General features: G+C 53.3%; 1 protein-coding gene across 3 annotated transcripts in view; it reads left to right on the plus strand.

Annotated features, from left to right (window-relative positions):
- MINDY4 (MINDY lysine 48 deubiquitinase 4) overlaps positions 1-26,096 on the plus strand; it is a 94,282-nt gene that overhangs the window by 27,286 nt on the left and 40,900 nt on the right. For all 3 annotated transcript variants that reach the window (XM_036230445.1, XM_036230444.1, XM_016123824.2), the window contains exons 6-9: positions 15,806-15,864; positions 19,628-19,734; positions 22,230-22,346; positions 23,573-23,661. In XM_036230445.1, the coding sequence (XP_036086338.1) occupies positions 15,806-15,864; positions 19,628-19,734; positions 22,230-22,346; positions 23,573-23,661 (372 nt within the window). The remainder of the gene's footprint in view (positions 1-15,805; positions 15,865-19,627; positions 19,735-22,229; positions 22,347-23,572; positions 23,662-26,096) is intronic.

Raw genomic sequence — 26,096 nt, forward strand, 5'->3', positions numbered from 1 at the left:
GGCCGACTTCCTGGTGAACCAGGAACGTCTGGTGAGGAATGGCTGTGCTAACCTGACTCGCTCTGCGTGGGTCTCGGGCCCCAAAGCCTCCGTGTCCCTGCCTCTGTGTGGAAGCCGGGGTCAACGCCGACGCTGGGGGCACAGCTGGCGGGTTTTCGAGTTTTGCAGGACATGGACAGCAGGTGGCAGCAGTGCGCCGTGTATCTTCAGGACCCCGGCGGCTGGTTGTCCTCGCTGCCTGATTTCTTTCAGCACACAGCCACGCGGCAGGCCCCTACCAAGGCCGTGCACGTGGGCAGAGAGCCGAGCGCACCCCAGCCCCTCCTGGGCTCCCATCAGGAGCGCGGGCCGGCAGTCTCACACAGGCCCGTCTGCGTCCTGCGAGGGCGTGGACCGGGCCATCTGGGGCTTGGCGGAGGCCGAGCAGAGGATGTGGCAATTGCGGTTTATTGACTGCTCCCTATAGCCAAGCATTGCAAGTCTGACGACATCCGCGCCACATGGGACGAGTAATGGGTAGAATTTTCATTTTAATTTGTCTCTGCACATCGTTTGGACTCTATGTCGGACTCTGGAAACAAACGCAGCACACCGTTGCTTTCCCGTGTGCCAGAAGCCCCGTGTAGACAGGCGGCCTGCGGGGGCTCCTGTGCCGGCCCAGCCCCACCTCCACAGCCGACTCCGGGGGCCTCTGTTCTGTGCAGGGATGCCGGCCCACCCAGAGCGCAGCTGGTCCCCTGCCCGCCTTTCCCCTACCCGCACACCCTGGTCCCGAGTGGCACCCCATTTCTCCCTCCTGAAGGCTGGCCTCTCCCTAGCACGTGCGCACGTGCACGGTTCTTAACCACAGCAACCGGCTCCAGTGCATGCTACATACAGGTCGCCTGGAGCCCTCCAGGAACGATGTCATTTATTCAATATTTATTGGCAGATGCCCCTTCCCTTGTATGGCAATTACAGCTGCGGGGTAGGTGCCTTCAGCTCCAGGGCTGCTGAGGCTTTGATCCGGTGCATCTCCCAGGGGAAAGAGACGTTCTTTGACTCGGGTTTCCTTTGAGGTCCAGAAAGCGTCAAGAGGTGAGAGAGTGCCCACACCTCTCCTCGGGAGGGGAGTGGCCTTGTTTTGTCCATCCCTGGGCATCAGAGTTGCAGCTCTGAGATCCTCCTCTGACCACACCGGGCCTTGCCAGCTCAGCCCTGGGCCCAGGTCCGTGGCGTGCAGGTCAGGAAGGTGTCCCACGCCGGGGCAGCTGCTGCCGCCAGGAGGAAGAAGGCTGCTGAGGCTCAGGGACAAGTTTTGGGAGACGAGCGTCAGAGGGCAGAGGAGGTGTGAGGAGATTCTTTTTTCCTGGGTGTTTTTTTCTCATTCAGGTCGCTTGTCTGCTGGCCTGCCAGGTAGCTTCCGGCAGACCTTGGGTACCAGGACTCCGGAGAGAACCACACGGAGGTCAGCAATAGGGCCGGGATGAGCGTGGAGCAAGTGAAGCACTCAGGGTGCAAAATTTAAGTTGGCGCTCACTCTCAGGGCGGGTCAGCGGCGGCGGAAGCGAACCTGAGAGTGAGCGCCTCCTTAACCTCGCACCTTGCGTCCTAACCCGAAGGCTGGCCTGGCCCACAGAGTCTGGCCCTTTCTCTTCTGCTCCTTAGTATCATGGATAGCCCTCAGTATAGCACAATGATTTGATACCTCATCTTTACTTTCATGAGCTCCTTGAGGACTGGAGTGGGCCTGCCTCCTTCCTTCCTTCCTTCCTTCCTTCCTTCCTTCCTTCCTTCTTCCTTTCTTCCCTCCCTCCTTCCCTTCCTTCCTTCCTAGCTATATCCCTGGATCTGCCAATAAATATTGAGTAAATGACATAATGTATATAGTAAAGAAACTGGAAGGGAAATGTATGCTGATCTGTTTGGGACAGTGTCATGGAAATTAAACTGACCACTGTTAATAGAATTAGAACAACCTAAACTTTATTTTCACGTTTACTTATTGGCATTTATTTTTATTCATACATTAATTTAACCAGTTAATCACCTAACCCACCAACCATCCATCCTAACAACTCAGCAACGCATCAATCCACCCGTCTACCAACCAACCAGCCAACCCACCCCTCGTTTTTAAGGCATCTTGAATGCTGCCTTCTTCAGGAAGCCTTTCTCCACCTCTTCCCCTCTCCTGTACCTGACCATCGGCCCCTGCTCACACCTCTCACAGCACGTGTCACACTGGAGCGAGCCAACATGCTACCTTGTTTCTCCCTGAGGAAGGGGGTCAGTTGTCTGTGACCCTGCACCCTGCCTCCCTCAATCTTGCTCAGCAGTGTTCCAGACCTATGGGATGGAGCCGACTTACCGGCTTTGCTTAGGGGCAGGGGGCGAAGTGTGGGGTCTTCTCTTCACTCAAGGAGCACGCAGGAAGGTGGGTTAGTGACTTAGCAAACAGGAGAGGTCACCTGACAGTAGCAGGCAGGATCTATCCCAGAGTCAGGTGGTCCCCACCAAGGTGCCACAGGATCTGAGAGAGGGCAACCGTTGCTGGGCTAGGCCTTGAAGGTTGAGCAGGGTTGGAATGGGCCAGTTGGGGGCCAGCCAAGGGCCTCACGCCTGTGCCTGGACATACTTAGCACTCTTCTGCATCTCCCTCCAGCCTGAGATTTTTGGGGAGACCCCTGGGGTCTCACTCCTGATGACCAAAGCAGCTCTCCTACTGTTCCTCAGCCCGTTTTTGTCTGGGGCCTGCTTTGGGTTCTGCGGTATTTGTAGACCATTTGGATAATGTGCATTTACAGTGGCTCATGGTAGAAAACCTAAGCCCCTACCTTCCCCTTAGGATTAGAAAAAGGCTTTGCATTAGGGAAAAGATGGGCATCCTTGTCCCGACGTGGGGTATAACTCTACCAGGCTGGCTACCTTGGGGCCTGGGCAGACAGAGCCGAAGTCCTCCCCCTGCCGAATCCTCGTGGACCGTCCCTCGTGACTCCCGGCTGGTTTTCCCGAATGGTAGCTGTGGGTGGAATGCTTCTGACTCAGTTGGACTGGTGCCCCCATCTTGAAAAGATGGCCTTTGATGCTGAGTTCTGTCGGGCATTTTGGGCAGAGTTCTTCAAATCACAGAGATGACCTGCCAGGGCGGTTTCCTGTGTAGCTGGATTCCATGTGTGTGCCTCGTTCCAGAAAATTCGACTTTGTTTTCTCTGCTCATTCCATGAGCAGTTACTAAAGCCGTGGGATTCCTTCCATTTCCTGTTGGGGCCAAGTTCACGGCCACGGGTCGCTCAGAAGTGGAGCCTTTTCCTGATAGAGTAAACAGTTTTTGATCTCACTCTAAATACATGTTATTTAATTTTATTCAATTCAACAAGGCCATTATGGAGTGCCTCTCGCTTGTCCAAATAGTACCGGGGGGAGGAGATGCTGAAGATGTTTCCTGCCCCGAAGAGGCCGAGGCATCCATACCAATCACTGTTCTGCAGAACTGAAACAAAGGAGTGACGGGCGAGGGCAGAGGGCCATGGCCGGAGGCTGCGCGGGGCAGGCGCACCTGACTGCTGATGCTTGCTGAGTACTCACGACTCGACGGGTCCTGTTGCAAGCGCTTCAGACGTGTTACCTCATTCCATCCTGACAGCTTCGGAGGACCCTTGCGGGAGGTCGGGAAGGTCACTAGGTCTGGTGCTGGGAGTGGCACTGGAGAGAGCACTGTCATCAGGGTCCTCGGGGCAGAAGGTCCCTTGCGGCGGGTTGAGGAGTGGTGGCGTAAGGACATGCACAGAGAACGTGGAGGTTTTTAAAAGAAGTTTAGAGGCGGAGGGGAGCGTAGGTCCAGACCGGCAGCTCAAGAAGGTAGAGGGCTAAGCAGCAGGGTCCTTTTTTTCCAGGGCGGGAGAGATGCCAGCATGTCTGAGCAAGGGCTGGGCGCCAGTGGCAGAGAGGAGAAGCTGGCGTTCACAGGGACTCCGAGGGGAGGCGGGGCGTGTGTGCCCGGGCGGGGGCTTGCGCGGGCAGCGCCGACGGCACCAGATTCCTTTTCTGCACGCTCCACACTGGTCGTCGACGTCCACGGTGACGGGCCCGGGGCATTGCGTTTCCAAAGCACTTTTTAAATCCCCGGTGAAGGAGCCGGTTCTGCTCAGAGTTTTTCAATTATTTGAAACGTATTCCGGTTAAGCAAAGCTTTAAGTTATTGAGGACCACCGTTTGGGAAACTTCACATTTTATCACATTCTAAGATTTCGAAATGTGGGTCTCTGTCTTTAACCGCCTGATGAAGTTGAAAGGGCCGGAGATTTAGACTTGGACAGATTTGTGTCTCACTAATAGGGTGGCCTTGAACACCATCTTTTTTTTTTTTTTTTTATCTCTTTGTGGCTACATTCTTCATTCAAAAAATAGGATGATATACCCACCTTTATGGGATTACTATGAAATAAATGAAATCAAATACATAAAAACTTTGGCCCACAATAGTTACTTTAATAAATACTAGCTTTTTTTTTTTCATAATGTTTAGTTACTCCAAATACCTCCTTTCTTAAATGGATGGATGTATTCCTGAATAAATGGAAAGTTTGTCAGAGAGAGATGGGAAGTAAGGCTAAAGCCAGGTTCCAGAAGATGATGACGATCAAAGAGAAATGTCCAGGGCCATTGTGTGGGCCACAGCCACACGAAGTGAAGATCCGAGCGTGGCTTGAGTTTCCGTCTGTGACTTAGGGCAAGTGTCTCCCATGAGGCTAGGCACACAGTAGGCCTTCAGGGAGCATTTGCCGATTGAGTTTGTTTGTCTTCCATGAGGCGTTTCCGCTCTTGTGCAGCGAAGGCCAAGGTGAGGCTGGGTCCGTTCGAAGGCTCCAGTGGTAGATGTAGCTGTGCGACTCTTCCTCTCGCTGTTCTGGAAGTCCCTCCAAGGCCAGGCCTGCGCAGTGGGCTGTGGTCCTCGTCACGGCTTCTGCCCAGGGCCCGGGGCTTCAGAGAAGGGAGAAGTCCATGAAGGGCGACGGCTTCCGGTTACTGACAGCGTTGCCTCCTTCGGCCCTGGGGTCATTTCGTTCAGCCTTTCTCCCTTCACATGAAATCTCTTCTGAATGAGAAAATAAGAAGCTCCAGCAAGCTGAAAAGGCCACTGATAGAAACCAAGGCCGAGTCCCTGCCACCGCCTGAGGACCGGAGGCCCTTTCATAAGGCTTAGACCCACCTCCACGATGTTACGTTCACCACTCCACGGAGCAGTGACACATTGAGTGTTCATGTTCCAGAAGCTTCTATACAGAAGCTACAATATAGAGGGCATTTTGACAGGTGTCAGGAGCCAAGGCCAGGAGTTGCCAAGGAAATCCATCCACACAGACTTCTACAGCCCAGGGTCTGCCCTACCCCCGGACCCTCCCAGCTTCTTAACAAATCAGCCGTCCTTAAAATCCAATACACTCCTAGGAGTCCATTAAAAGGAGGAAAGAGAAGTTGAAAGTATCTATTTTAGTTAAAAACCAAAAGTGATTCTGGCCCATTTAATATTTAATAAGGACATGATGACTGATGTCTTCTTTTTAAAGAAAAGAACTCCGAAAAGATATATTTACTAGAGACAGGTCTGGGAAAGCGTAAACAAGGATCCCGGTTTTAGAAAGTGTCGCCGTACAGGCAGGCCCTACGTGGATGTTGCGGGCTGTTGCCGGTGTTCTTAGGCGCTGCACGCTGAGGTATTTAGGGATGACAGGTCGTCATGTCTGTAACTTTCAGATGGTTCAGCAAAAAAAAAAGAAAGAAAAAAAGAAAAAGAAAAAATGTGTGTGTGTGTGTGTGTGTTTGGAGGGAGGGGAGGCAAATATGGCAAAACAGCAACAATTTGTCACTTTAAGTGAGAGCTATGCTGATGTTCACTGTGTTAGTCTTTTAATTTCCCCATAGATTTAACATAAAAGGGGGAAAAACAAAACGCAAGGCGCAGAGAGGAAAAACGAATAGTCACAAGGAGCTGTCTGTGTCTCTCAGTGAGGCGTGTAACGGTGTGTGACCGAGTCGGAGCGCAGCCCTAACTGCTGGACTGTGGCCGGCGAGTGGGGCCTGGCGGCCCCTCCCTTAACACATGCGGGATGTAACAGAGCAGCCCTTTGACCTCCAGGGAACCGGTGGCGGTGACTGAAACAATAGCGCAGGCACGTTTCCCGGACGCGCAGAAAGCAGCCTCCTTTGGCGCCGGCCCGGTGGGCATCACGAAGCTGATGCCTACCCTCCCCCGCCAGACCTCTCCCCCGGCCCACGCTGCCGAGACTGGAACCCACTCCCCCACCGCCCGGCAGGGCCGGCTGGCTGCGTCCCCCTCCCCCGACCCTCTGGATGTTTTCTCGAAACCCCAGCCCTTTGATAACACCCACACCATGAGGCTCGACGTGACATTTCAGACAGGAGCCTGCCCGACATGGGTCCGGCCGCTTCACATGGTTTTCGTATTTGTTCTGGAAAAAGCTCCAGATGCCTTCTGGTCACAGCTCTTCCCGTTGGCTGCGTTGGCGAGGCCATTTCCCGCCCGCGTGATCTAGGAGGGGCTGCATTCTGCGGGCCCCCGGCACGTCCGCCCCGCCAGGGACAGGTAGCGGTGGCCTGAGGCCGCAGCCCGGAGAGGTGAGGACCCCGGTGGCTTTCGGAGGGCGTGTGCTTTTCAGTCTCTGCCCGTGTTATTTGGATTCAGATCCCTAGAAACCAGGGAAGCCCGAGCCTTGCCAGAGGGCTTCGTTCTGCTTCTGCAGAAGTTTTGCTATTAAGGAGAAACGAGGTTGTTTTGCTCTGATTATCTTCTTCCCTCTTATAAACTCACATACAGTATCGTCGCCTCTTAAGGAGCGAACACTGGCCCCGTGCTAAAATTCTGAGTCCCCACTTCCTGACGTCTGTGTGAGGTGGGCCCTGCACCTCCTTGCTTTGGGGCTCATGGAAAGATCTACCACAGGTTTCCCACCACTGAGGGGCTGTTCTTAGCCATGGCCCAGCTCCCACCTTCCAGCCCCCCCACCTGTGAGCCACCTGCGCTGAATAGCTGGGAACCCTCATTGGAGGCTGAGGTGGTAACCCCAGAGGGATGTGGAGGAGGGGACCCACACTAAGGACCCTCACACCTATTGCAAGTGAAAATGGCTGCCAGGAGGGGCTTCCAGGAGGGGCCGCCTCGCTGGCTCAGGGACATATCTCGTTTTAGCCCAGGATATGCTTGTCCTGAGCCGGGTCTGGCTCCCCTGCAGAGGTCCACAGCTCTCTGGTTTATGTTCGTGCATGGCATAATGCTTAAAGTTTGCAAAGCTAACGGGTTTAAAGCAACATGTTTCTTTCTCCCTTTTCTAAGAAATGCCCAGAAAACAGTCAGACCTCTGCGCTTTTGGAGTAGGTCAAAGTTTCCTGGAGATTCCTTCTCGGCGATGGAGCGGCGTGGGGCGGCGTGGGGCGGCGTGGGGCGGGAGACAGAGGTGTTCTCGGAGCGGGTCTTGGCCAGGCCTTTCTCCACAGACAAGGATGAGGCGATTATATAGGGTCTTTGGTTCGGTGGAGACTTTGGGTCATCTCTCTTGTGTGGCGGGTCACCAGGAATTCATGGGTCAGCAAAACCAAACCGAAAACAAAACAGAAAACAAAACCCTGGGAAACCAACCTCGGATTCAGATGTCGTAGGCCTAAAACTAATACAGTTTGGGTGGCTTCTTTAAGGCAAAGAATATAAAAATATCTGACTTCTTCAAATTTTACAAAAACGGAAGACGACGCCAACCCATCGGTAGGGCCCCTGGGAAGGGGCGTGTGTGAGTGAGGGTCCCTGAAGCCTAAGCCCCGCCTCGTCACAGTAGATCAAACGCTATTTGGGTTGTTGTTGTTATTTACTTTTCTGGCCAAGTAAGACTATTAGAACAGTTTTAAAAAATTTAAATAGAGATACGATCTTGAAATAAAAATCCAGCGTTTAAAAGGAACAAAGTAAGCCTTGCGAAGGATCCTCCTTTCGCCACGATCGGTGCGCCGCAGACTGGTTTGTGTTGGACGGTTTCCAATCCTCAGCATCCTCGTTTGTGAAAATAGGGCTACAAAGTCCCTGTGCTGCCTCCCACAAAGGCCTTTTGTGAGAATCGAATTACAAACTATGCTTTGCAAGTGCTGCGCGAAGTAGAAATAACCTCCCAGATTAACTACTGTTATTGTAAGGACAAAAACTATAGAATATTTAGAACCCTTCGAATGCCACAGAAAGGAAAATGGACACCTGGGGAAGGTGAATATTCACCCGGCTCACTTGGGGTGAGACGCAAGCTCTAAAAATAATTTAAGTGTGAACCTCCTTACCTTTCCTAAAAACAGGCGAACTCAAACATCTTTATTTTCATGTTGGTACAAAGTTAACCTGAGGCCCGGACAGTGTCGTCTCAAACCCACTGCTCACGGCTCTTTTATTAATGCTTATTCAGGGGAACGTTCTGTGGGTTCAAACAAAAATATTTCATCCCAGAAGTTGTTTTAAGCCACCTTTTGGCATGTTTATCCAAACAGATCATAAGTGGATTTAATGTTTAATGGGACTCGGAGAAAGTCGGCCTCTCCCATTGGGGCATCCCCTTCCCTGGACTTGTTGGCCTTTATTAGGACAGTAAAGGGCGGGGCTGGTGCCAGAAAGCAGCTTCTCCCAGCAGCTAAGTCAACATGTCCACACAGCTTTCCAGGCCGCTATGGAAACCAGCGGCAATTCTTATGTAATGTCTTCCAGGCGGCATGTCAGAACCTTCGCTTTTATAACTCCAAGTGTGACTTTAGACGCTCTGGGACCGGGCCAAGGTGTAGAGCAGTCCTTTCCATCCTGGGCTCTCATCCCAGCCTCGGGGAGGGCAGGGCGGCGGGAGTCTTTGTTGCTGGTAGAGCCATCCCCGTGCGTCCCCATTCCAGTGCTGGGAGCCCTAATCGGAGGCAGCCCGAGTGATCCCACCTGCTGGGTTTGCAGTCTGGGGTTCACACGGAAGGTGGGGGGGGCCCTCTGGCCTGTGCCAGGCACCACGTCACGTCTCTAGCTCTGGCCCTGGCCAGTGGGCTCATCCAGCATCTCACGACGGTTGGGTTGGCTGAGCCAGGCAGCCGGCCACGTGCCGGTGGGTGGTCGGGAGGGAGCAAGATCAAGAAGAAGGGGTGCTCATGCATGGACTGGCAACCTTCTGCTTGGCGAACCACGTGTCTCAGTCAAAAGTGTGATCCCTCAGCGGATTTGGCCATGTCCCAGAGGTGTGCTCCATAGAGGTCACTTTTCTCCCAAGAGGATGTTTTTTCCCCTGGAGTAACATCTCTACCTTCCTTTTCACTGCCCGTTGAGCCACCGGCCTCCCAGTGGCCTCTGGGAACTGAGCTCAGGCCACACTAGGAAACTAGGCTGAGGGGAGGGCAGGGAGATAGGACTTGGGAGAGCCACAAAGCCTGCTAGCTTAGGTCCCCGAAGGGAAGAGGAACCAGCCTGTCCTAATGCATTTTGGGTCCTAAGAAAAAGTAGGCAGTGCCTCTAAAGCCCCATGTGGGATAGATGAAAATTAACCAGATGAATCTGGAGCCTGAAATTCTATTACTGGCTTTTCCTACTCCCTGGGGGGCCTTAGTAAAAGCTCCATCCCCCAACCCTGACCCGATCCCCACCCCTGACCAGGCCAACAGGATTAAAGTAGGTGGTCTGAGTTAGCCTTTTCAGCTCTTTGAGATGGACGGCCATGTCTAGGGCATTCTGAGCACTCCTCAGCTTCCAGAGGGCGCATCCATTAAACGCCAGTTGTATGCCAGGGCCTTGTGCCAAATCGGGAGGTCGAGGGGATCGTGAGGGAAGGTCGAATCTGGTTCAGTTTTGTTTTGCCAGTTGCGTGCCCTTGAAAGAACCCCCGCGGTCCGATGTCTCGGTGATGGGGGTTTCTTCTCTGTTCCTGGAACAGGCCATAATCGGACCTGACTCAAGGAAGGAGTGGCGTCGGGCTTGGGTTGGGGCCTTGCTCTGGCTCGCACACTGCTCCTCAGGGGTGTGTGCCAAAGCCTGTGGGAGGGGCCATACGGAAAGATAGTTAAGCTGAGAAATCATCGCCCCCGAAGAACAATGGTTCAGGGAGCCGGAGTACAACATGTCTTCTCTCCAGCCAGGCGGGCAGAGCCGATGGCTTTTCCAGGAGGATGCAGGGTCATCAACGTCCCCTCACCGGGCGATTCCTATCTTTGTCCAACCTTCGTCATCATGGACCCGGATGAGAGAGACTTGGGTATGCAGCCCAGTTCTCAATTAATTTTTTTCACTAGTTTCAGGAAGATCATTTATTCGGGTTGAATTGTTAAGGCAGATTGCTTTCGCAGTATTCCAAACAGAGTGCTTTCTCACAGGAAATGTCAGACCAGGCAATCCTCGTCAGGTTTTCCACATCCTTAAGAGAAAAGAAAAGAGAGAGAGAGAGAAAAAAAAAAAAAAAAAGATTCTTTTTTTAAGTTGAAGGTCAACAGAGCTGGCAGGGGCAGGGTATGGGACAAATCTGCCGAAGTCGCGCACTGTGATGGTTAGTGCGCACGAGGACCTCTCGATAACCGAGCCCTTCACGAGGCCTCATGTTCTCAGCGGCTTAATTTTAAAGATGCCTGCCGATTCGGCAGCCCAGGGTGGTGGCGTGCTCCCCGAGGCTGGGGCACGGACCCCATCGCGCTGAGCTCCTGGGAGGTAGAGACTGGAAGAGTCCAGTTTGCTCATCGGGGAAGCCCGAGGCTGTGCCAGGCGACGCCCTCGGCACCCTCCACGCCCGCCTCCCCGCGCCTCTGCTCCTCGTCTCTGCTGAGGGAGCTTGGCTAAGTCTCCGTAGGAGGCCAAGGAGAAAGGGGGAGCAGGAAAGTGAAAAGAAAAAAACAAATCCCCTCTGTGGAGAACTTCCTAAAACAGAAAGTTCTTTTTCAAATCAGCTTGCCCTCGGGGACCCGCCTCACAAAGCTCACTCCTCCCCAAGCTCAGTGTTTCATGAGAGCCTGTAAGTGTCACGAGGGCCGCATGCAAAGTCACTGTGAGGAAAGCAGGGGACACACCCCACAGCCACCCTTCAGTGCTTGCTCAAGGCTCACGGGGCCGAGAAGCTTCTGGGCGGTCGGTTGGGAAGGGAGGTCGGGGTGCAGGGTGTCTGGAGAGCTGAAGCCCGGAGTCGCTGGGCGCTGTGGTCCTGGCAGCCTCCTAGAGACGGTTCTGGCCCAAGGGTGGTCGAGGCTCAGGGCAGTGCGTTTATTGCCAGGTGATGCCAATATCCTCTGGCAGGAGCTGGTCCCGTCGCTCAGAGACCACTGTCACCTGAACAGCTCTGCCTCCTTCCCACCGCACTTTCTGGTTCATTCCAAAAGGATGTTCTGGTTGAGGCTGGCGAGTCTGATCCTAGGTCAGGAAGCCCAGAGTCGCCAGTGTCGTGAGTCCTATCAGCACTGCCTCTGGTGTGGCTCTGGGGTCACTTCGAGGCTTGTGGCATGTGGACTTCCTCACGGGGTGACTGCCTCCAGTAGGGGTGTCTCCAGTGCTTCGCTGTTAGGGTGTTCCATGGGGTTCAAATATAGGTATCAGGTAAAGTAAACCCGCCCCCCACCTTCCTTGCAGATTGCTAAGTCCTTTTTTAAAAAATATATGTGAGTATTCTCATCAAATGCTTTTTTTTTTTTTTCCCATCTATTGGGATTATTTTACATTTTTCTCTCTAACCCGTTGGTGTGAATTACGTTATTAGATTTTTAAATAAAACATTCTTGCATCCCCAATTGGTCATAATTTTCCTCAAACTCATGGCTGATGCAATAGTCTGTTTTTTGGGTTTTTTTTTTTTCATATTTTTGTGCTGATGTTGATAAGTGTTAGGGTTTGGAATCAAGGTTCTACTAGCCTCATTAACCATCATCATCATCATCATCATCATCATCGTCTCAGCTGTTATGTAGGAATTATTGTATCTTGGGTACTGTTCTCAGTACTTGATAAGTTAACTTGTTTAATCCTCACCACCATCTTTTGGGGTAGGACTATTATTATCCTCATTTTATAAAGGTTCATAATGGCTAAATTTTCCTATCGAATTGTTATGTTTGTTATTCTGCAACAAATAGGTTTAGCACTAATCATGATTTTTATCCCAAAGTCTATTTTCATTTGATAGTATTTAGCTACGTGAGCTTTTAAATGGTTCTGAGTTTTCATCAAATAGAACATATCGTAAGTGATCAATATCTTTATTCTCATGGACACCTCGCTTTTGGAATACATGACTGATTCAGCCAAGTATCCAGTCCCAAACATATAGGCAGAGGTGCCTCCTCGACTCTGTTTTCGTGTTAAAGGCTGGGACATGTTCTGAGTGTTGGGATGCAGAAGCAGTAGAGCATCTTTACGAATAGCAGGGCCCAGGCACGTCCATCCTCTCAAAGCCCTTCGCCTGGTCCTGTCCCGCGGCGAGTGGGCAGGCCCAGGCTTTTTCCACAGATGAGGTGCCTGATGCCCACAGAGCCTAAGCACTTGCTCAAGGTCACGCAGAATGGGGGGTGGGGTGGGGGGGAACAGGGATGAGAACTCAGGCCTCCGAGTGGCTCTTTCCATCCAGTCAAGATTCAGTCACCCAGACACTGAGTCCTGGCCCCGGGTAGCTCTGGGCACCTGTGGTGCCCTGGCCCGTGCCTCTCCTTGAGGGCACAGAGAGGAGCTGGGTGACCGCGGCCCGCCTCCCATGGGTTTTTTATTAGACGCACCCTTCGACACATGTCTCTGGGTTATTTGCACAATCCCATTTTGAAAAAGTGTTTTGAATCCTTGATTTATCTCTTTGTCATTGTTTTTCTTAATAGTTTTCACTCAAAGGCAAGAACATGCTTTTAAACTGACCTTTTAAACTTTAGAAGGAACACATGAAAGACACAATGGGCGCATTCCCTAAGCGCAGGCATACTTGAAGTCCCCTCTGGTGAGGAGATCTATGGGAACCGAGCACAAAGCATCTGAGCTGGGCTCTGCCCTCTGATGGATGGCGCTCCGGGTGGAAGTCTCATGACTGGGAGCGGCCCGGCAGGAACATCACCCCCACCCACTCGTCACAGTTCATGGCCACCCGAGTGTCCCGTGGTTCTGCCCCCCGGAGTCAGGGGGGCCGTTTGGAGACTTCGTCGCATGGTCCACAGGGAGCCATGGAGGGTCCTGAGCAGGGGAAGGAAGCGTAAAATAGAATAAAGCAAAATAGAGCGTTTGGAACCAGCGGCTTGGGTCTGAGCCCTGGCTCTGGCCCTTTGAGTTGTGTGACCTTGTGTGAGTTGCCTAGCTCGATGCTCGGCTCCCGTTCACGGAGCCCTGACTGGGTGGCTGAAAACAATGTGAACTTATAATACAGCTATGCGGGAGGACTGAGGTCTGAAATCAGTTCCACTGGGCTAAAGTCAAGGCGTTGGCAGGGCTCGTCCTTTCTGCAGGTGCTAGGGGACGATCTGGTCCCTTGTCTCTTTCAGCTTCTCGTGGCCACCTACCTTCCCTCCTTCCAGCTTCCGGGCGCGTTACTCCAGCCTGTGCTTCCGTCATCACATCAACTCTCCTGTGTCAAATCTTCCGCCTCCCTCGTATAAGGACACTTGTAATTACATGGAGAAGACAGGGTACCCACCCTCCATCTCAAGATCCTTAACCGAATCCCACTTGCAAAGTTCTTTTTGCCATATAAGTTGGCATTCTCAGGTTCTAGGGCACGGATGTGGTTGGGGGCCTTTGTTCAGCCCACCACATCACCTCATACTGCAATTCTTGTCTGTTTACTTTACATGGAGGGGTCTCCCTTGGGCGGGGAGACAGGCTTGCCTGATAACTATCACATGTTTGCTGGGTGGATGAGTGAAGAAATGAATGGCCCCATGCTTTGGAGGTGAGAAGGAGGCTGTAGAGGGGATTAGTATGGGTTTGCCAAAGCACATTCTAGGCAAAATGAAGAGCTTATGGAAAGGCGTAGGGGCATGGGCCGAGAAGTTCATCACAGAGGAAATGCAGGGGGAGTGTGGGGGTGCAGAGGGCACTCGAACGGTCTGGGTTTCACTTTATCAGGAAACAGTGAGTGTGGTGGCCTTCGGAGTCACCGCCTGGGTTTGGACTCCTGTGCTCCCTCTTCCTGGCTTGTGTAACTCCGGGACAATGACTGGGCCTCTCTGAGACGCGGTGCAGTAACTGCTCTGAGAAACAGATGACTTTCGATGCCTGCAAAACACCAAGCACAGGGTCTCAAGCAGTCAGTGGAGTCAGCTAACAGTATTTGCTGTTATTATTGCTGTCATTTTTATGAATGTGACTATTGGTAATAATGATGATGATGATGGGAACCTTTGAAGAATTTCAGCCAGGCAGCAGTAGGGTCAGATTTTCTTTTTTTTGGTAAGATGCCTTTGACACCCACGTGAAGATGTGGGGGGCTGGCATGGGGCGGGGCGTCCCCCTGGGCGTCAGGAAACGAGTTAGGAGCTCTCGCAGTGATCCGGGTGAGGGATGAAGAGGCAGAGAGCAAAAATGGGTATAAGAGAGACGCTGTCGCCATTGGGATGTTCCAGAGAGGTCCGGAGCCGGTGGGGGTGGGAGCCGTACGGCTGGCGGAGGCTTCTGATGACAGTGCTGCGGACTGGGGAGGGGCGGCTCTACCTCCCCTCCATGCCTCAGCCCCTCGGTCCAGCCCCTCGGTCCAGCTCCTCCTCTCACCGTTCCCCACCCTGGCGGCACAGGGCCGCAAGAACGGGGTGGCTTTGAGTTGAGGAAGATGGGCACGATGTGTGGGGGAGCCCAAGGGCAGCAGCGGGGGCCCCTGGGAGGGAGGGGCAGGGCTCTGTTCCGGCACCAGAGAAGGAAACCCGAGTCCAAAGAAGCGCGTGCTCGGGCCTGGTACTGCCTGTCCTCGGCGATGTCCCCCGCATGCCCTTCCACACGTCTTCGGGAGGAAGCCAGCCATTCAACAGAACGAACCGCGGCGAGATTATGATTGTTACTTCAATCATATCTCACCCTGCGAGGATGCTGGAGGAAAATATATTTCACCGCCACCATCAAAAGAGCTGTCATTTCTTTTTTTTTTTTTTAACATAGTAAATGGGTTTTCAGAGACTGATGTAATATTGTTATTTTTACTATGTTCTTTTTAGAAAATAATTTTACTTTTAGTTCAGATGGAGGAATGCTGGAGGGAAAAAATGACCTAAGGAGCACTAAAATTCAGATAGACTGTTTTAGGAAAGTTCCCATCCTCTTACCTGAATTCACAGATCAGAATCACAGGACAATTTTTCAGTAAGAGAAGGATACAGGACAGGTTCTTTGGTGCGTTTTAGAGGTTTCTTATACATGGCTGCTGATAGCTTTACTGGAAAGCTGAGAGGAAAAAAAAAGAGATGAGATGAAAATAATCTGTGTAATGACAAGAACTTGATGTGCGTGTGTGTGTGTGTGCGTGTGTGCCCCACCAGTGTTGTGGGGACAGCAAGTTAACTTTCGTTAGGTTCTTGGCAAGTGTCAGCCTACAGGGTTTACCATCCTACACTGGCTGGTGTGTGTGCGTGTGTGTGTGTGTGTGTGTGTGTGTGTGAACACAGCATCGAAAGACAATTTGGTCCCATTCTGTACGGAACTCGTGGCTCAGAGAGGGGGAGAGAGTGACCAGTACGAGGCCCACAGAGCGGCGAGGCCAGCGCTAGGGAAAGCCCGTCGCCGGACCCCGTCTGGTACCCCGCCCGTTCTTCTCCACCGTTGGCATCTCTCTTCGTTCTCCTCTGGTACGCTGACATTTTCTTTTTTTTCTAGAAAGAATCAGTTGCCGGTGTCCAACAAGGCTGATGGCGAGCTGGGTGTCCTGCAGCTCGGTAAGTGTGGCCGCCGCCTCTCCGCTGTGCCCATCGGGGCCTGGGGGCCTTCATGTGCTCCGTATGAGGGAGAGGGTGGTGGGCTCTCTCCGGGCAGGGGTGGGGGCCCCTTTCTTCCCACCTGCCTCAGGAAGGAGGGGCTGGCCAGTGAGCAGGGCAAGCTTCTTTCTTTCTGGTTGATGTCTTCTTGTACCGCCTGTCTCTCTCCCCTGGAGAAACCCGTGTAAGAAGCCTGGGTGTTTCCAGATCCACATTGGGGGGGGGGGCGGGGCTTTGCAGAGGAGGCTTTTCTGCCCTTGGAGGTTTTCTTAGGGCCACTCAGAACCCCTCTACAAGACTGTTCTCCATCAAAATATTAGCACAGCCATGTCTGGGAAAGTCCATTCTTTAAAAAATTTACCAACATGTCATTGGGGTGTAAAATATAAACTGCGAAGTGTGTAAGTGCACAGACCTTTAGTGTTCAGCATCTCTGCATTTTCATGTATGTGCACATCTGTGTAACTAGCTCATCAGCATCAAGGTGGAGAACACACCTCCATCATCCACTCTTTGGTTTAGAAGCAATGTTTCTTCTCTCTCTTCCTGTAATTCTCTACTCCCCAAAGACTGGTGTGTTTGCAGGGCTTGGCAAAAGCAGGAGTCGGATGGAGGATAATGAACAACAACCAGACAGGAAAGGATGAGGCTTGAGTGCCTCATCTTCCAGAAGCCAGCAATTGACCCATTGGGCCATCCGCGCGCACAGGAGCTGCTCACATACTTTTCCTTCCCTTTTAAGTGCTCCCTTTTAAACTGAAGGAAGAAAGCAGTGCGCCCTGTGCAAGTTCCTTGTGCGAGACGTGCAGTCTGCCGGTTGGCTTTGATGAAGTTGAAAGACGGGGGTAGGGCGTTATTTATTCTGCTTGACTCACTTCAGAGGTTATCAGCTCCTCGGAGTTTTAATCATCAGAAATGGCCGGCGGGGATCGTCTGGCCTAGCCCGGGAGGGGCCGGCTTCTCTGCACGTGGCCGAACAGAACGAAGCACAGGGGCAGGAAGTGCTGGCGTCTGAAGCCTTTTTGTAAAGCGCCTCACTTTCAGGTTTTCTGGCGAACGCCACTCCTATCCGAACAAGCAGTGAAGTGGTTCCCAGCCTTGAGAGCCCAAAGGGCTTCTCTCAGAAGGAAGGCTTTCAAGCAGGTCTCTCAGAACCCAGCTGTTCGAAGTGCATGTGTGTTTTCCAGAGGGAGGCAGACCCCTGTTTGCTAGTGGCTTAGCGAACGATTCCAGAAAGGAAAAGGAGATAAAAGTTGATGGACGCAGTCACCAAGCGATAGGAAAAGAGACGTTTTGGCACGAGGGAGCAAAAACAAGGAATGAAGTCTGGTTAGAGGAAAAGGATTCTCTTCCCCACCCCAGTTCATTGTTCTTTGGTTCAATTCAGCAAAATTTAATTGGCAGTTACATGCCAGGGCACATGCGGTACTGCTGAGGGCCGATGGAGGTGATGGAGGGTGGCCTTGGCTTCCTGGAGGGCAGGGTTGTGGGGGGCGAAGGAAGAGAGGTGTCTTCTGATCGCAGCACATAAAGCACACGGTCAGCAGTTCCTCATTGCTTCAAGAGACATATAAACTAAGTTCTGTTCTGGGTTCTGGGAGATTCCATAGTGGGATGGGATTAAGACTGGGCTTAGAAGGACGGGCAAGGTCTTGCTAAGTAGCAATGAGAAATGAACCTCACGCATGGGTCAAGGCCTGGAGTGTGTGAGAGAAAGAGATTGGCTTGCGGCGACTGGCCTTGGGGGAGAAGCTGTGGGGTCGCGGGGAGACGGGGCTGGGAAGGAAGGCTGTGGCAGGGCGAGGATGACCCCGAGTGCCGTGCGGAAGTGTTTGGCTGTAAATCGTCAGCCAATCAGGAGCACATGGAGCATCCGTGCCGGTGAGTAAGGCTCTCAGGGCTGTGTGCCTGGATGATGTCTGGATGTGTGTGGAGGATCGCAGGGTTAAGAGCCTGGACATGAGGAGGCAGGAGAGGGAGCTCTTGGAATAGTCCAGAAAAGAGGTGATTGAGCCACTGTTCTTTCTGGGGAAATTCTATGGGTATTTCAAAACACTGCTCAAATATTTACTTCTTATGGGACATTTTCCTGAACCTCTAAGGCAGAATTATTCGCCTCTTCCCCTCTGTTCTTAAAATCTTTATGTTCATTCTCTATTTTAGTACGTAGGTTATATTACTTGTTTGGGTCCCAGCCTCTTCCTCTAGATAGTAATCTCCTTGACGGCAGGAATGGTGTTTTAATCATCTCTGGCCCTTCCCTGTCCCACATAATCCCTGGCACAGCCTAGGTAAAATAGGAAAATAATGACATGTTCCTATAAAAATGGAGAGAGAAAGGGTGTGGGCAAAGTATGAGACATTCCGGAGGCAGAATAATCTGGAGGCTGGTGTAGCGCGGTGTGTGGGAGAAGGTTGGGGTTGCCACCCGGGTCCCTGGTGGGGGGCTGGGGACGTGGAGTCCGTCATGAGAACCAAAGCCTGGAAAGGTGGTGTTCTGAGGTTCCAGAGTTGGGGTGCTGCGACACTTCCAGCGGAAAATGTCTTGTAGTCATCTTGTAGATTACTTGTCGAAAATACATCTTGTAGAAATACTGAGTGGGCACCTGAAAGAAGAGGTAAATGGGCCTCTATTTTATCTATCTATCATCTATCTGTCTGTTTATCTGTCTGTCTGTCAATCTATCGATAGATAGATAGATAGATAGATAGATAGATAGATAGATGTTTTCCTCCAAGAGTTAAATAAAATGGTGTGGGAAATAAAATCTCTTGCTTCCTTTCAACCAGACATTTTATCCCAGGTCCTTAAAAATAGCATTCATTCTCAAACCGCCAGCATTTGCAGACGGTTTTGTCTGCTTGGCCAACATGTCATTCTGGAGTGCTGTGTTTTTCCCCTGCATGGCGGTCCAGCCACATCTGGGCCCAAGGCCTGCTATGTGGTCCTGAACCAACTCCCTGCACGGGAGCCAACTTCTCCCTGGCCAAAGCCAAGAGAGGCCGCGTCCTCTGGGGCCTCCACCCGGTCTGCTGCCCTTGGGCGTCCAGCCGCCATTCTCAGACTTACTTCACGGGCCGAACAGAGCGTGTTTCAGCCCCGGCTGCCTCCTGGACGGCCTCAGACTGAACCGAAGCCTCCAGATGGGCTTAAATATTGCCCCTTCTCCGCCTCCAGGGAGCAGTCTGCCCTCAGGGGCTATTACAGGGCTTAGGTGATAAAACACGAGTGGTTAATAAATTAAAGCCACAGTAGTAATAATCTTCCTATTATTTTATTAGAAATGGTGACATTTTCTTTCCTAATTCTACCTTCCTCATGTGTGTCCTCAGGGGGACAGGCTTATGCATCATGTCCACCCTCCATAAGAAATATGTCTGGGTGAGGCTTTTCTGGGCCGGACTCGGTGGCTTAGGCCCTAGCCACTTGGTTCACTGCATGTCCACGAGCAGAGCTTTCTAGTGGGCCAGTAGCTGAGTCCCATCCCCAGCATCCTTGTGGACCAGTGTGGGGTTTGGACAAGGAGCAAGGGCTGCCTTGCTCTGCCTTCTTTCCTTCCGATGAGGGTTTGGGAGCCCCGGAGGGGACGAGGGTGGATGGCGGAGGAGCCCCCTCTTCATTCAGACCGTCTCGGAACTCATCAGTGTCCTGGGTGTTTGACGACTACATTCTGTTCTCCGCGAGTTGTAACGGGGAGTTCACACAGCCATGGTTTTCTTTCAGAGGATGTGGAGGATGAATTGATAAGGGAGGAAGTCATTCTCTCTCCAGTCCCATCAATGCTCAAGCTGCAAATAGTGTCAAAGCCTATGGACCTCTCGGTGGCAAAGGTAGGTGTCAACTTAAAAGTGTAAGTTGATGTATTCTTGATTTGAATGGGCGGGAATTGGTGTGGTGTGAACTGAAGATGTCTTGATTTTAATGGGTGAAGATGAGGCGATTTTGATCCTTCTGGCCCCATCTACCTCATTATAAGCTCTCGGTGATTGTTAAAATGGAAATTTGGGCGAGATGTCAGAGCTAAGAGTCAGGAAAATGGGGACCTGGTCGTGGCGCCTCCATTTCTTCTGCTCCCATCCACACCTTCCAGGACCCCCTGCTTCTGTCCTGTGCTCCTCCACAGTTGCAGCGGGCCACCCCAGAGTTGGGGTGGGAACAGGGCAGTCACCCTCATTAGACTGGCTTTGCTCCGGTCCTCGTCCCTGGGCTCAGGCTGGGTTGCCATGAGGGAAGGACCGAGAAGCTGACAATTCTTCAGCACCCTCCGGGTTGACACCAGTGTCCTTCTGGAGGGACCCCTGGTCCCGGGGCTTAGGGAGCAGCTTCCTGGCCTCAGCAGCCTCCTCTGCAGGGTTGTCCTGGATTCCTCACCATCTCAGCTGCCAGGTGACCTCACCCCTCCCCTTGGCCAGCAGTTCCTGCGGGATGAATTCTGTTCCTGTCCTCTACCGGCTTTTCAGCCAGGATTCAGGAGGAAAAAAAAAATAATAATAATAAAACTCCCGGGACACAGCTGACCCCTTTCTCTTCCTACTTACTAAGTATTTACTCAGCGCACAGATCAAAAAGTCAAAGACTTTTCTAGAAGTTTTGTCCCTTCCCTCGACTCCCCTCCCTTTTCCTTCCTTCTTTTGAAACCACAGAGGGCTAGACACGTGTAAGTGGCCCCCAACCTGGAAGGAAGTGCTCTGGCTCTCTGCAGCCACGGGGCTGTGGCTCTCTGCAGCCACGGGACTGTGGCTCTCTGCAGCCACGGGGCTCTGGCTCTCTGCAGCCACGGGGCTCTGGCTCTCTGCAGTGGGGGCCGCGACAGGAAGGGTCCCGAGGCCCCTGAAGACCACCCAGCAGTAGCATCTCCAAGAGCCTCTGGAAAACCCAAGGCCCACACAGAGAAAAGGAGGGCCTAGGGCTCACGGCATCATGGCACGGAAGCCAGGTTTCCTGGCTGGTAACCCTGTGACCTGGTGACTGCGCCGTGCCTAGCGGGGGGCTGCCGCTCTGTGACTAAGAGGGCACCCACAGGCTTCAGCTAGAGAATCCACGTCCCTAGAATTCCTAGGCTCTTGGGAACCCAGTTCACACGCATGGATGATTGATCGTAGGTGGTGCAAGGAGGGGAACCAGGCCCCGAGAGATGGGTCCAATGTCCCTCCCTCCTGTGCCGACAGCCCACATCCGATGCTCTGTCCCAGAGGTGTTCCTGGTGCTTAATGAAAAGGAAAAAGAAAGAAACAATTCCAGAGGGAAATAATCTGAGTTTGTAGGAAAGCTCCGACCCGGACAGGAGGTCCGGGGAGGTGGCACCAGAATCCACCCTGGGTGTAAAGTCATGGCGGAGAGAGAGGCGGCAGCTGGTACGGACAGAGGGCATCCAGGAGGAGGCTCTGCCTTCTTGCCCAAAGCCAATCAGTGGGGGGGCTTGGCACTTTCCGGGGCTCTGGAGGGTGGGGCTTGGGCTGATGGAAGATGAACAGTGAGCTCAACATCCGCCAGAAGTTCAGAGAAGACAGCTGTGAAAAAGTGGAGGGGCTGCCTTGGGAGGCGGTGGGAACCCCTTCACTGGGTGGCAGGAATGCTTACGCCGAGGTCTTGGGGAACCACTTGCAGGTGATGTTGTTGTAGAGGAGATTCTTACATATAGGAACGGGTTAGAACAGGGGTCGACAGACTTTTCTAAAGGGCCACGTGGTGTGCTTTTGGCTCTCTGTTAACAACCACTCAATTCCGACCATTGTAATATGAAAGCAAACATAGATGATATCTAAACAAATGGGCATTGCTGTGTTTCAATAAAACTTTATTTACAAAACAAGTGGGGGACTAGCTTTGGTCTGTGGGTCACCATTTGCTAAGCCTGTCCTAGTTCTCAAACGTGGCTGCTCATTGGAATCACCTGGGAGCTTTTAAAAATATGGATGCTGGATGGAGTCCCATGCCCAAGGACCTGATTTAGTTAGTTTGGCATGTAGCCTGAGCATCAGGAGTGTTAAGAGCTCAGTAAGTGATTATAATATGCGGTCAAGAAGCTCCAGGTTCCCTTGTAAAACTAAAATTTTGTGTTTCCAGTTTCCTCTAAGGACCCCAATTGGATTTTGGCCTGGGTCAGCACGGGCTGGTTCGGTTTACAGAAGTTCCAGAGCTTAGACCCTCAGGGTAGATTTTATCTTTCCTCAAGTATGAGAAGAATGAATGGGTTTGCAAAATAACAAGTAAATAGATAACCCTTCTGGAGAATGGACTGCCCTGCTCCTGTGGGAACGCGGACACCAAGTAGCGCATTGTTTATTTTGAAAACAACCAATAAAACTCTCTCTTCTTTCGACAGGACATAAAGACCCTTCTGTTTGGTTCCAGCTCTTGCTGCTTCAACGAAGAATGGAGACTTCAGAGTTTTTCGTTTAGCGACGCAGCCTCGTTAAAATACGGCATCGTGCAGAACAAGGCAGGTTGCTTCCCCAGCACCTTTCTGCAGGTCCCTCATGGATGGACAGGGGCGGGACGTCCCGCAGCCGGATGAATTCTGTGAACGGCACATCCGTGCCGGCCAGCCCCACATTTGCTGAGCTGTCCCCAAGTGTGGCAATTGCACATGTGGCTGGCAGAGCAAAAGCTGGGGAATGCGCCCTCCCGTGAGTGGCGGGTGGTGCTGGAAACCCCCTCGGAGAGGGAGCAGGAGGAGGCCCAGGCTGGCGGGGGGCGGGGGGCGGGGGCGGGCACCGGAGAGGGTCTTGAGGCTGAGTACTGAGAAATGATTTTGCAGGGAGAGCTGGAAAAGGACAGACACTCGATGCAGGCAGCAGCAGGAAGAAAGGGGGAGGAGGCTGTGTGACAATCCAGGGGCTGCAGAAAGTGGCAGAGCTGTCAGGTGTGAGGAGGAGGTGTGATGGGTGGGTGGATGCCGGCAGGATTCGAACGTGGCTCACGCACACTTCCCAAGATGTGTACATAAAGGACAGAAGATCCTTTAAATCCAGCAGCTTGACCTGGCTCCATTCCTCAGGCCCAGGAGCCTCGCGGCCCCACATGGCGTGGGGAAGACCCCCATACGACCAGCTTCTGTCCCTAGCATGGCCGAGCTCAGTGCATTTTGCACCCCCAGGTCAAGGGCACCCATGGCCTGGTGCTCTGACAGTCCCTGTGCGTGTCGATGCCTACAGGGGCGAGCTCTTCAAGGAGGCTTCTCGCTCTGACGTGGGAGGGGACAGTGGCGCTCCTGACGGGTGCCGGGGCAGGCCACCAGCTGGGAAGAAGGGCGCACATACGTGGACACTGCCAGAGACGGCCGGGGAAGGCTTCCCGAGAAGGGAGCCTCTGGGGCGGGCCTCGGGGGCCGGGGAGACGGCTGCCCCCCGCGGCCTGCGGACTCGGCGGCATCTCCCCAGACGGCCGGGGACATGGGGACGTCCCTCGCTGCGTGTCTGACTGTCGCGAGGAGTCGCTTCTCTCCCGCCAGACGTCGTAGACACTCCTCCCTCCAGCGATGGGCGCCGGGGCCTTGTCATCCCCTGCCTGTGACTCAGTCACCACGCAGAGACCCCTGTGTCAGAGGCAGTGGCCCGGAGGGGCCCCCGTGTTCTGCCGCCTGTGGGCGGAGGCTGGTTCTGGGGGGAGCGGGCGGCCGTGTCCTCGTTTGTCCTCACCGGCACCAACCCGCGTCTGTCCTTGCAGGGTGGTCCCTGTGGGGTTCTGGCCGCCGTCCAGGGCTGTGTCCTACAGAAACTCCTGTTCGAAGGCGATAGCAGAGCTGTCGGCCCTCGGTAAGTTCGCGCTCATTCCGGCCGTATCTCTCCCCACGGCGTCCCCAAAGTGTCCAGAAAAAACCAGCGAGGAAGCGTGTGTGTTCCTTGCTGCTTCCCGTCTTCTGGAAAGGGAAGTGGCGGCTGGCTAGCGGGGCCCGTGCTGACCCGCGAAATGACCTGCGTACTTGTGTGGGCGCAGAGAGGGGCAGTAAGTCCAGCGCCACGAGGGGGGCAGCTGCTGGGACGGCATCGGACCTCAGGCCGCCCCCTCCCCGGGAGTCCAGCTCGGCAGCTGCCCGCCGTCTGTCCGCACTCACGTCACCCTGCTGACCCCTCCGCCCCCCCGTGTTACCTCATCCCGGCCGGCCCCACGGCGCGCGGCTTCCACGCCTTCGGCCACGTGTTTCCCAGCTCGCTCATTAAGTGTTTGCACATGGGCACCTGATTCTCATTCTCGCTCACTCAACAGACGTTTCCGGAACATCTCTATGCACACACACAAGGGATACGGAAACAAGGAGATGCGTTCTCTGTTCTCCAGGAGTGCTCTGTCGGGACGAGGGACAGAAAACTGTCATCCCGCACCGCGGTTGGTGGGAGGCCCGGCAAGGCGCTGGCCTCCTCGCGGGGGCATGCTTCCCCTCCCCGCGAGCCCCGTTACCAGCCTGCACTGAGTCACCCTAAGAGCCGCTGAACTTCTGACCCTTGGTCTTCTTTTTTTTTTTTTTTTCTTTTTTCTTCTTTAGTTGAAATTTACATGCAGAAAAGCTCACGATTCAAAAGTACACAACTCATTACATGTTTTGCTTAATGAATTATCGCCAAACCACACACACACACACACCTGCGATCACATCGTCCAAATCCAGACGGGAGATGTTTCCAGCACCCTGGAAGAGTCTTCCTGCCCAGGAGCAACCTCCGTTCTCCACAAAGTCGTAATGGAACGGATTCTAAAATCACAGCTTAGTTTAGCCAGTTCCTAAACTTTAATTGAAAGCACTTGTTTTTTTGCAATAGACATTCCAGTGCCTTTAAAAAAAAAAAAAAAAAGCTTAGGTGTTACGGACCACAAGGCTCATTCCCCATTGATTCAAATTCAGATTCCTGGGAGGCACACTGGTTCCCCAGACACCCAGCCAAGCTTGGTACAAATGAAGCGCTTTACCAGCTTTGATGATCCTGAATTAGGCAGGGTCCGAGTGGAGGTAGCTTTTCACGCTTGGCATTTTATAATTTGTCTAATAATAGAATTTGTCTAGTTACTTAACATCGTGTTGTCTTCTCTCAAGCCGAGGGTGCTAACCGTAAGCACAACATCACCCAGTCAGAAGCACAGTGACATCTCGCTCGTCCTGTTCTTCCCCAGGGCTCCCTCTCGCCCCTCCCGCGGCCACCCGCCACTGCCCCCGTCTGTGCAGGACCATGTCCACTGCCTGCTCTGGAAGGCCAGCCCGGCCAGGCGCCGCTGGCAGCTTTGCCGCCGGCTGTCACGGAGAGGCAGAGACCCTGCTGGTGACTGTTACGGAGAGGCTGCCCATGCTGGACATTCAGGACCGCTCCTGACCGGGTGGAGCGTGCTCAGGGAGGGTGCTCTTGCTGCTCGCAGAGGGCATGGGGACTCCCTCTGAGCACACTCGTACCCACCCGCCTACCTTTGCTCCTTGCACTGGAAGGAATCACTCGGGGAGGACTTAGCAGGTGCTTGGAGGAAAGATGTGGATCAATAAGACAGCTGTGGCCCGGACTGTGAGAGCCAGACAAGTAGCCGGGAGGTTACAGGAGACTCGCAGGATGCTGAGGGTTCGCCGGACGTGAAGAGGGTCGGGCAGGCTTGCTGGAGGAGTGACATCTTCACCTTGCTGAGACCTGGAGGGTGAATAGGACTTCTGATTTCCTTTCACACTCCTCCTCGTGCATGCTTGTTCCTCCCTCAAATTCCTCTTTCCAGCAAACCTCTCGTACTCCTCCTCGGCCCTCTGGGCCGCACGTGCTGGCTGCTCTCCACATCGAGGCCATGACTTTAGGGGGGCCTTCCTGGACCTTCCCAGTAGAGATACGCCTGTGCCTGCCTGCAAGGCCCCCCCACACATGGGTGTCCTGTTCATCCAAGTGGATACCTGTCACGGTCTGCCCATACCCCCGCCCCAGAACGCAAGCCCTGTGAGAACAGGGCCTTCCTGGGCTGCCTGGCTCCCAGCCCATCCCTGGCACCCAGCCCAGGGCCCAGTCCACAGAGGAGACTCTCGGAGTTCTTGTTGCATGAACATATGGACAAATACGCAAGTTTTCCAAACTAACAAGGAGGGGAGAGGGGTGATATTCCGGTAAGAAGAACAGCATGCGCGGGGTGCCCGGGGCAGGGAGAGCAAGGCCAGGAGAGCAGGGCCGGGAGAGCGGGCTGGGGTGGCCCGGGCAGAGTCGGATGGGTCAGGGCCAGGCGGCCAGAGGGG

The sequence above is a fragment of the Rousettus aegyptiacus genome, unplaced genomic scaffold, assembly GCF_014176215.1.
Source record: "Rousettus aegyptiacus isolate mRouAeg1 unplaced genomic scaffold, mRouAeg1.p scaffold_m13_p_13, whole genome shotgun sequence".
Lineage (NCBI taxonomy): Eukaryota > Metazoa > Chordata > Mammalia > Chiroptera > Pteropodidae > Rousettus > Rousettus aegyptiacus.